Raw genomic sequence first — 11,756 nt, 5'->3', positions numbered from 1 at the left:
ATTAACCACCTGAGTAGCAGTAGATCCAGGGTGCCTAGCAAAATCCCTCCTACATCGATTATTGTTATACTTCTCCGACTTGAAATCCCTTCTATCCTGAAGGACTACTTTAGCTTTCCCTTTTCCTTGTTGTTAGTCCTCCTCAACCCGCTTATACTCATCAATACAATCCATGAGCTAACGCACACTCCTAGCAGGCCTCCTTGTCAAAGACTTCCTCAAATCATGCTCGGTAGGTAGGCTGACCTTGAAAGTCCTTATAGCCACATCATCAAAATTCTCATCTATCTCGCTAAACATCTCCTAGTATCTGTTAAAGTACGTTTTCAAGGTTTCCCCCTTTCGCATGGTCATGGACAACAAGAAGTTCAAGGGCCGAGGAACCCTACTACAAGTAATGAAATGAGCCCCAAATGCCCTAGTAAGCTCCTTAAAGGAGTTAATAGAACATTCCTTCAAACCATCAAACCACCTCATCGCCACAGGCTCTAAACTGGATGGGAACACCTTGCACATCAAGGTCTCATTCTTAAAGTGAACAGTCATTCTTTGGTTGAAGTAGCTAACACACTCTACAGGGTTTGTTCTGCCATTATACAGGGTGAATGTTGGCTGAGTAAATTGCCGAGGAAGTTTTCCTCCTTCAATCCTTCATGTAAAAGGTGACTTAGAAATCTAATTCAGAGCCCTACTCATAGCATCGTTTCCCAGACTTTTGCGAGATGGACTCTTACTTCTTCGCTTGTAATAGCGATCTTCATCGCATGAAAAAGACTCACTGGGAGGAGTCCTTGATCTGGGCTTATAACTGTCATCCCTATCACCATCAGAAGAAGGGTCAGAACTTGAAGGAGTTCCTCTACGTCGCTCACGACGTAACCTCCTTCACAAACGATCAATCTCCAATTGCATGCTTCTAGTATTCTCTTCATGAAAGGCATGACTCCCACTTTGAGATTGGCTCCTACTAGTATGTGTGGTATGCACACTAACCTCCGTTCAAGATTGAGAAACTAATCTTGACGTTGGAAACCAACAGACTCTTCTCGGTTTGGCCCTGGACCTACCATAGCTGAAAGTTGATCTCACTAAAGCTCAAGTATTCCCACAGACGGTGCCAATTGTAAGGACTCGTTTTAGATCCTAAGCCTGAAAGATAAAAGGGTTAAGGCCCAAAAAACCCAACACAATGAATTTGTAGAGAGTGGGTTTGAAACTAAACTTCAATGGGATGGACAACAATTATAATGGGTTAAAGATGACAACAAAACAAAGATAAATAAGTTTTGGTGTATAGAAAATCTTTCTCGGCAAAGTCCAAGGAGAGTAGCTCTTGTATATATTTCTCTTAAACTTTATTACAGTTACAATTCTTATTGCTATAATGTTTTTTCTATAAATGCTCTGATCCTCCCCCTGTAATGGGATTTTTTTTCTTTATATTACCCTGTTTTACTTCCACGTGTAGATCAAGCTGCTGGCTTTGATCCTTATCCCATCAGCATCTTCTTGAAATCTTTGAGGGTAGCTGCAAGGCTGAATATTACTATTCATGTATCATCTCCACATTAATGCGGCTAGTGAGTTAGCTGCAGAACATTTAATGCGGTGGTAACAGCTTTCTCCTCGATATTTCTTAGCTTCTCTTTGTCTCATTCCCTCCTGATATTTGTCTTTACTAGTAGAATCATCTAGAGTATTGCTCTCGATGGCAGATTAACCCTTCTGACCTCTACCCTGTTAAGCCGAGAAGGCATTTCTCCTCAGATTACCTTCCCAAACTCTCATGACCAAAATCCTTCCATAATTCACTGATTTGTACTTCTTCGCTGTTGTCTACTTGTCCTCGGACTACTAAATGTCCTTGGATAAGGCACATGGCCCAATATACATTCATAGGCCTTTCATCCCTGCAATTATTATTATTATTATTCTTCTTTTTTTTTTTTTTTTTTTTTTTGGAGAACATGTGAATAAACTCAAGATTACACCAACAAACAGTTTCCGCAGGTAGACCTATCCAATGAGAAAAACACTTTATCCCTGCCATTATTTTCTATTTCCATGTATGGCTGAAGTTTTTCCCCATATCTGAATTGCATACATAGCCTTCAGCTAAATTCTAAAAATATCCCGTAAATCTTTTTTAATGAGGAAAATTTGAATAGTTTCTATTGAGTTAATTTTATATATGCTATTGATAACTTCCCAAATTTGTGTACTAAATTGATTGCCAAATTACAATCTTCTAAAACAAAAACAATACAGTAGTAATTTATTCAATTCAGAATGGTTAAGAAAGAACTTTAGGAACTTCAAAGCCACTCTTCACACATGGGAAGGTTAAGAAAGAACTCTAAGGACTTCCAAAGCCACTCTTCAGTCTTCACCCAGGTGGTTTCCGTGCAAAGGAAACTTTCAAAATGCAGCCTAAACCCAATGATTTCGTTATCTTTTTCCAAGGGCTTTATGTTGTGTTGTGCCAATCTAACATACCATACTAGGACAACTGCACAAAGTATAACACAGATCTGGCCTTGGATGGATTTTCGACAATGGCTAAATGAAAATTGAACTATTGAACATGCTATTCTTAAATTGGTCATTGAAAAATACGATGTCATCAGCACCATTGAGATTATGATGCTTTGTTTTGAGAAAGAATAACATTGAAACTTACACTTGTACCAAAATGCTATCACTCTATACTCTCCCAGCTGGGGATGTACAAATCAAACACTCAGAACACATTTATCACTGGAAAAGAATTAAGGAATCCCATAGAGCCATATACATCTATGGAATCAATAGGAAAACGTTCAGCTCACAAAATCAATGATATATTGAAGACAACAAAATCATGTACATGAATTCATAATATCTCAGCCAAAGACATCCCAACTGGATATGACCTGTGAATTCTATTTTTCAGTGTCCGAGCTTTTTCACCAGGGAAGTTGTCAAGATCAATTATCCTTGTGGTTTTCATTGATTTATCAATCACACCTGAGTCCTTCGTTTCAGCAATAAATTGGAGTCCCTGAAATAAAATCATTACACAGTGTCATCAGTGAATGAAAATATAATTATACTGAAGAATGAGACTCAAGATACCTTGAGAGAGGTCTCCTCAAATGTGATTGTTGAATGATTTGCTACTGTATCACCGACATCCTGCTGAGGTACAAGGAAGAAGAAATTAGTAACATTTAAGAACTAGAGAAAATGAGTCCATGAAAAAATAGTTACCCATCCCTCAGCAATTGTGATCAAGGATCACTATTATAAATATAGGCCACACAATTGGCTGTCACCTAAATCAGTAGACACTGCTGATTTTTGGCATGAAGTGTTCATCTAATTCCCAGTTATTAGCCACAGCTTTAGATGCTTAGCTATCCATCCCATATAGGCATAAATATAACACAGATCTAATTTCTGACCTTAAAAAGTTTGGCATTAAGCCCATCTTTGAAGCCTCCAGCCACTTGGCATAGATACCATAGGCCTGAGTTGGTCATATCCTGTATGATGTTGGGAAGAAGATAAAGGAATATATCAACCACCATAGAAACATTAAGTGAACACATACAGCAAAAGGCACTAAATTTAATTTACATAAGCAGAAATATACCTGTTTGCTTTCAAGAAGCTCAATCTTTCCTTCCTGTCAAGTTAATTGACATATAAAACATCAGTAGCCCCAAAAGCTTAGTTGAAATTAGCATGCCAGAGAGAGAGACTAAATTTATAATTTGAAAAAGGAAAAGAACAACTCACCAACCCAGATAGCATTTGATGGATCGATTCAACATCAAACCCAATTTGAGAAAGGTTTGACTTCACCTCATTAACCTTCAAGCATAAAAGATTGCAAATGAATATAAGCATAGTTCAATATGTATTCCAAGCACCAGTGGTGCCACTATCACCTGAATGTATTTATTGTGAACCCAAATCCAGATGGCACAAGTGAAGCAGATATCAAAAGTTAGAAGTATCTATTGTGATCTCAGCAAGGATAACAAACTAAAATAGGTGGTAATTTGATCCTCTGATGATCGTGAATTGTGATGCTTCAAACAAGGGAAAAGGAAGAGCAAGGTGATTTGGTCTTTATCAAATAATAAGATCCCCCCCCCACCGCATCTCGTGTCTTATTAATTGAAACGTGCATCTAGAGAGAGAGAGAGAGAGAGAGAAGAATAGTTCAGTACATCATTTGCAATAAGCTTGGATGTTTCCTTATGCTCCTCAACCTTCCAGTCCAAGTTTTCTAGCTTCTGGGTTAGATGCCTCTTTGTTGCCTGCACAAATTGATATTTAAAACAGGGGTGAACTCTAAACACTGTAAAGGAAAGAATTACCATTTGCCGAGGGAAATTCTGTAATTTCCCAGTTTCTGGACATGGCCTGTTCTAATAGTCTGTTGGGTCTTATTTTGGATTTATTTGAGTTTAGTTATTTAGTTGGGCATAGTAATAAAAGCCCAAGGGGTCCAAGTCTAACTCTTAGTCTGGGTTCAAAAAGGTGCAAGTTCTAACAGGAATAGGTATTTTCATCTATTTATATGGATGTAATACTTCTATTAAAGGGAAGAAGAATAAGTTTTCTAAAGCATACAGAAGCTATAAAGTTTTGTTTAAGGTTTGTGTGATACAACCTACTCCGACTTGTGATGCCAAGTAAATCCTAGATGTGATGCCTAGAAATTTATTACCTTTTTTTTCATTCTTAAATTTCCAGCAACTTACTTCTCAAAAAAAAAAAAAAAAAAAAAAAAAAAATTCCAGCAACTTAATACCTTGCAACCACACATTGATTTGTCATATTTTAAAACCCTATCCAAAACTTCATAACCGTAAACAACCCACCCATCAAATAGCTTCAAATAATCAACAAACAGCCCAATTACAGTTCACAGCCCTGGAATAGTAACCCAGACCTTGGTTTTTTCCCTTTATGTCATCCCCAAATCCTACTATTTCTTTTCACCTTTAGAAATCACATACTCCCTAAGATATTCCAGCCTTTTCCCACCAAACCCTAACCCTAATTCCTCGAAATCAAAGCTGCCCAGGAACTGCCAAACCTGATTTGGTTTTGCTCCCTTTGTTTTATGTCAGGAACTTACTACGAGATGGCAAAGCAAATAAGCAATGCTACTTACAGACAGTGCTTCATTGACATTCTCTAATTGTTTGGAGACAGTTGCAACAGCATTTGCCATATTGTGCTTTGTTACAAACATAACATCGGAAAGCGACCATCCCTTGCACAATAAAAGAAAGAAATATTACAAATTCACCCATAAATAAGCAAGAATAGCTTGCCATAAGTGCAGTACCAAATACAACACAATTGTGACAAACAAAATCTATGGGTTTGGGTTACAAAAGCTTACCTTCCACCACATGTAACAATATCCCATTGCTCCAAGTGCAGCAGCAGGCACTAAGTAAGAAGCATAACTCCCTGTGTGCACATAAAAATATATATGCATCTATATAATTAACCCCCTCTAATAAAAACCATACATATTCTACTTGTAAAAAAAAAATCATACATATTTTGTAACACGGCAAATAATATCCTTTGAAAGATAAATGTTAAACGAGAATAAAACTACATAAGATAGTAGAGAATTACTGAGGAATTCCTTCTGGTAAACAACTAAGGAGCAACAATGGCGAGGATAGAAATGAAATGGGAAAGGGAAAAACTTAAGTACAGTACCTTATGTCCTGTACATTAAATTCAGTCATGTGGCTATTTAAATAAATCACTAAACAGCGTTAAAACTTAAAACACCTTCTACTATCCCCATTGATAAAACTTACTTGCATTGAACTCAAGAGGCGCTTTCTCTCTCAGTCCCCTTCATCTCTCTTTGCTAGTAATCAAGCACCCAAGCCCTCTTGAATAAAAAATCAAGCATTTTTGGTGGGTGTTTTCTGCTGAAAGTTACCAAAGGCTATTCTAAAAAATGGAAATTGGAAGGTGGGAGAGGACGAAAGGGTTGAAAATTGTAGTGGAAAGACAGATCTGTTCGTCTTTCCTTGTCTGATTAAACCCTCATCAATTTTATGAACATTCATACAAAAAAAATTTATATAACATTCCATAATCTTTTCCAGAAAACTTTAATTATGAGGAAATAAAGTATACTTCATGCTAACCAAAGATATACCTTGGTTTTCAAAAGCAAATCTGGGGGAAATATCCTTCAATTTGGTGGCATTATAGTGGTCAACCAAGGCAAGAATTTCAGCAACAGTGTTGATAGAGATATCCTTGTAGAGGTGAGACTTGCACACCAGTATAGGCCTCTCTAAACCATACCGATTGGCCACAACTTAGCTGTCAACATGTCGGATTCTGGAGATTTACAAGATAAACTTGGCGATATAGACACTACTTTTTCTGTAAGTGAATCTATGTATATAAAATGCAGCCCCATCGTCCTCTCCCACAACAGAGAGCCTGGATGCTTGATATTTGCAAAGAGAGAAGGGGGCAGAGAGAGAATCTCTCGAATTCAATGCAAGTGGGTTTTCTCATGGGAAGGTAGAAATTGTTGTAATGCTGTATAGTGATTTAGTTAAATAGCCATGCGGCTGAATTTTAATAAGGGAACCTAAGGTACCTGTATGTAAATTTTTCCCAAAGGGAAGAACTATAATTTGTTGACTTTGAAAATATTTTTATCCACACGCTCATATAGAAATATTTAGGTCCTTTTTCCTTTGTTCTAGAGAGATGTTCTGATTTATATGTTGACAATTGATCAACTGATGTAATCTGTAAAGAAACACAGAACAAAAAGTTTATTCTTAATTGCTCAAATCAAGTCTATCAAACTTGATCATCTGATTCAGTAAATTCAAGTGCTCAGATGAGTGAATCAATTCACTATCACCCATATCCAAAAGCAATCCATTTAATCAAACCCTCCATAAATCTCACCTAGAAGTTCCGCGAAGCAGGGTGACAAAATCTAGACAAAGATATTGATAGACTTGTTGACACTATAACAATTTTTTGCCAGCCTAACCACCTTGTAGAAACACTAAGATTTTTGCTTTTGTTTTTGTTTTCTTTTTTTTCCAATATTAGAAAATATGATTCAACTAAAGGGAGTGAAGGAAAAGTAACAAAATATGCCAAATCAGGGTGTCAAAAAGATAGAATAGAAAAAATTAAACCATACTAAGAATCCACATTTTTCAGAGAAAGAAGATACAATACAATTAATCTACATACCACTGGAGGCAGAGTTCCCATTGAAAACAGTTACAGGATGGGAAACAGCTAACTCCCTGATCTCTTGAGCCAATTGTCGAATCTGACAATGAGAGCACACAAATATGAGCATATATAACATAACTAAATACCAAATTTGTGAGGCTGAATATATACATAGGAAAAAAATTAGGTATACTTTCTTAGATGTTCTACCATATGTTTTCCAATTAAGTTTAACCATGTGACAGAATTGACCAATGAGTCAAGTTGAATTTAATTGTACTTAAGGTAAGATAACACTTTTTGTGCGGCATTGATCAAATATAGCCACATGGTTGAATTCAATTGATTAATATATATATATAAAAGGTATTGTAACTAAGTTTTGCCCATCTACATATATCAGTTCAACAATTAAAGCATCCCTCATCATATAGTAAGCATGTTAAAGGCAATGCAATGACACTCAGGAATTTGAGACCAAGCAACCTGAGCTGTAAGAGCCGCACTGTCATACTTTTCAGACGAGATTTCAGCTTCATCTACACCTCTGAGTAAAACTTGAAGTTGCGCAATGAGCTCAGACAATCGCCCACTTCTCAAAACAACCGAAACAGTCCAACCTAAATCACGAAACACATTTCAAAACCAAAAAAAAAAAAAAAAAAAAAAAAACCATTTCCAGTACTAGCAATAATAAGAGATAATCTGTTTTGCTGTGTCAAATGTAAGAGTCATAACCGATTCTAGCATTAGAACGGTGATTTGTTTTGAATCGTTCTGCATATTTGCTATCTAGTAAGTTTGCATATCTTTACCAGGTTAGATTGAGTGGTAGACTACAAATAAGAAAGAGCTAGCTTCTAACTTTAGTAGGTTAGTTGTGGTCTATGACAATCAAAAGGTGAATGTAATGCATCTTTGTTTACTTTTATTAGGCGATAGGATTTTGATTTTATTGCCTCGTCTCTTTTGTTTTGGATTGTAGTTTAGGAAGTTATCTTTCATGATTATATATAAAGCTTCAGATCAATTGCAAAAGTATGCAACTGAAACAAGAAGCAAAGAGTGGCTCAACTGGGTGTTTCCAACGGAGAAATCCCCTCTCTCCCGTGGTAACTATCAAAAAGAAGAGAAGTGTGGTGTGAAATGTTTTTCAGTATCAACATAAAACTTCTTTTTCATTCATCGAGAATTGTGGGTTTTTCTAGAGTGTGGAGAGATTGATTGTTACAAAAGATTTTATTTTGACAAAAATTCGGCAACAAAAAATGCACCATATCATATACAATTGAACAGCGTATCTGTAAACAAGAAGAAGTAAACTAATTACAGCATGAATAATAATAATAATGAAAACCTGGAAAGTGAATTACACCCAGCAAATAAAAATAAAAGTCAATATGGGTCTAAACTAAAAACTCAGAACAAAACAAAGATTGAAACCCAGAATCCAGTAACCAAAGAAAAAAAATGAAAACGATGGGTTTGACCTGCTCCGGCAAGAACAAGAACCTTGGAGGTTGAAATCCCAGCCTGTAAGGCCATTTTGCCTGGTCTGTCTGAAGAAGAAGAAGAAAGAACAATTTAATTAGTATTTGGATTGGTGGCGAGGGAATTGACCAACCTACCCAAACTAAATAACCCCTTTTCGACTTCGATCCTGGTACCGTGTTTGTTACGATTTACATTTACCAAGGGATAATTGCCTTTTTTCTTACACCAATTCTTTTCTCTTCAGACCACTACACTAGCTATAATTTTATAAGTTTTTGTTATAAATTTGTTTCTGGTTAATTTTTTTTTAACCTTTATTTTATGTTACTTTTTTCAATTTATAAATCATAAAATAGAATAATAATAATAATAATTTACATGAAAATAAGATAAAAATGTAGAGAGGATTCCAGTGATAATTGTGCAATGACTTTCTTTGTAATGTCATATGTTTGTGGTTTCAAACTCACACCCCACTGCTTTACTATCCACCTATCTAAGAAAAATATGTAAGGCTTTTCAACTGTTACATTATATTCACATTGGAATCTTGTTTATTTAAATAATCAAAAGATGAAAAAATTGATTTATTAATACAAGATTTGAAAAGAAATTTTAAGATATACCTAAATAAGAAAAAAAAAAAGTATAATCTAGTTCTTGTGCAATCAAATAAGGAGGAAAAATTTCACCAAAAAATAATAATATGGAGGGAAAAAAAAACTTGAATTAATTTATATAAGACTGTGGTGGATCTTTTGTGATTTTAGGCTAGACTGCCTCCTGCTGTACTGAGGCCCAAGTGTTCTGGATAAGAGAGTTGGAACCGGTTCAATTGCAACTCACTTTGGTCCGGCTTGTACACAAACTATGCTCCGTTTGCTAAAACTTTGATCACATGTCCATGGCAGACGAAGCTGTTACAGAAGAGTTATGGTAGACACATACAATATGACAATAAAGGCAATACACTTCCCTTTAGACAAAATAAATAAGGAATCCTTAAGTAAAGTAGGAAAATAACGATATAAGAAACACGTTATAAGTGAAATTGCAAAGGCAAGAAAGGAAATAATTTCGATAAATAGTGAAATCAAAAGAAAAAGGTTAGTCTGCTGTGTTCAAATGTGCTACAGAAATAATACCAAGGAAGGAACCACTTCCTCAACGTGGATAACCTCGCAAAAGAATCATGTTGTAGAAAGTATCCACTTTGAGGGAATAGACTTAAATGGCTTATGCCCAAACAAATTCTTTATTCTCAATAGAAGGTAGGCTTTTAGAGAGAGAGAAGGGATTAGTATATTGGTGCATGCCTGCCATTTTATACTCTCTATTTCTCTTCTTTCTCTTTTCTCTCCATTTTATTATTTTGATTCTTTCCCCACTCCTATTATTTCTTTCTTAGCACTTACTCGTGTTGTGTTATGGTGAAGGTGGTGTTGTGATTCTCTCCTCGTGATTGCTACTGTTGCGGTAATCCTTCTGTGCACGACGAGGGCCCTTTATATATTGCCTGTTATGACTGGTTTTTACCATTTTAGCCTTTAACTACTTTTTTCTGGATTTGGGTGTCCTTCTCGACCACCCACTGGTTTGTCAGCTGCTCAATCACCACCATTTACCTGTGTTGGCTATGCCACTCCCCATTACCAGACAAAGAATGCTGTTTTTTTTGCTTGTTCACCGTGGCATTCTTATCCACCATAGTGTGGGTATTCTCTCTTGCTATCCCTCATGGCATGTACCTAGTGGTTCCAATTCATCCTTCCTTTTTTTAGGTGGTATGTCATCCTAGCAGGACATCTCCCCCAAAAGAATCTGAGTGGGAACCTCAGAATAGGCTTTCCCTTCTCCCCACCACCAAACGATACCCTCTCTTACCTCTGACCCATGACCCACCACTCTTGTATTGGCTGGGTACATGTTGGTGGTGCCTGGGCCTTGTGCATGCTCCACTTCTGCGTATGTCCAAAGCTTGTCCGCTGCTCATGCGTTTGCCATGGCCTAAAGGTTCATCTGTGCATTCTGCCGCTCATCCTTGACCTCTTATGGCATGAACTATTTTCTAATTTTTCATTCTTTATTGGCTTGCTCCTTTCAAGGGCTGGGCCTTGCTTGATTGTGGGTTTTCCTCTCTTTAGTCCATTATTTGCTCCTTCCGTAAATCCTGCTACCATTCCTGCCATGCCACTCTACTATTTCTGTTGTGGTGTTATTTGACCCGTGCTTGCTGGGCCTCTTTTGGGCCAGCTGCATGTTCTTCTTTCAATAGGTTACAATGACCCAGTATGGTCATTGGATTTATACCCATGCTACTTTGGGCTTTCTTGAACTATTACATTGCTTGTAGGCTCCTTTGGCCCGTTTCTTTCTCCTTGGGCATCCTCGGCCCATTTTCTAATTCTGAATTCCCATGCGCTTTTACCAACTCTTTTGGGCTTACCTGACCCAATTACCGTATCCTTCATCCTTGGGGCTCATGAGCTTTCCATCAACCCCTTACTTTCTTACTTCATTACTTCGGGCCTACTGTGGCCCATTCTTACTTTTCTACATCACATAATGCCCATATGTTTATTACTTCTTTCTCTGGTCTCCTTTAGACCCATTTGCTTTCCTAAATGCCCATTTATTTACTTTATGGGCTTATGATCCATTTTCCTGTCATTCGGGTTTAATGGTTTTTTCTCTCAATCCACTAACTCTTTTCTACCCTTATTGTTGGGCTTCTCCCTACTATTGGGCTTCTCCAAAATGAGCCTCAACAAAGTCTAACCTCTTTCACTCGCACTTTGAGTGTATTTAGAGAATTTGGCTTTTTTACATGATTTTAAATTTAAGAATTTTATTTTATTAAAGAGTTTAAGAATATTTAAGAATAATATGGAAATTAAACGTTAATATTAAGAGAGGGAGAGAGAGATTTTGACTCTATTTTAACTCTTATGATATACTATTGTACTTTTTATTTTTTTAAACATAGAATATATAATCTTTATTTTATTAACTTT

General features: G+C 36.6%; 1 protein-coding gene across 2 annotated transcripts; it reads right to left on the bottom strand.

The window, feature by feature from the left end:
* Window positions 1-2,564: 2,564 nt before the first annotated feature.
* Window positions 2,565-8,942, bottom strand: LOC126695242 (uncharacterized). Of its 2 annotated transcripts, none has more exons than XM_050391916.1 (11): window positions 8,739-8,942; window positions 7,735-7,868; window positions 7,264-7,345; window positions 5,405-5,475; window positions 5,171-5,272; window positions 4,218-4,307; window positions 3,781-3,855; window positions 3,635-3,667; window positions 3,444-3,524; window positions 3,115-3,174; window positions 2,565-3,040 (listed from the first exon to the last, which is right to left on the bottom strand). In XM_050391916.1, exons 1-11 carry the CDS (start codon window positions 8,791-8,793, stop codon window positions 2,873-2,875), a joined length of 951 nt encoding a protein of 316 aa, XP_050247873.1. In that variant the 5' UTR covers window positions 8,794-8,942; the 3' UTR covers window positions 2,565-2,872. The 2 variants fall into 2 exon arrangements, with proteins under 2 accessions (XP_050247873.1, XP_050247872.1); XM_050391915.1 differs by having other exon boundaries at window positions 3,115-3,177; window positions 8,739-8,941.
* Window positions 8,943-11,756: the final 2,814 nt, after the last annotated feature.

The sequence above is a fragment of the Quercus robur genome, chromosome 8 (genome assembly GCF_932294415.1).
Source record: "Quercus robur chromosome 8, dhQueRobu3.1, whole genome shotgun sequence".
NCBI classification, from domain to species: Eukaryota; Viridiplantae; Streptophyta; class Magnoliopsida; order Fagales; family Fagaceae; genus Quercus; species Quercus robur.
The sequence above is the reverse complement of the archived record's forward strand: the minus strand, read 5'-3'. Positions and strand labels throughout refer to the sequence as shown.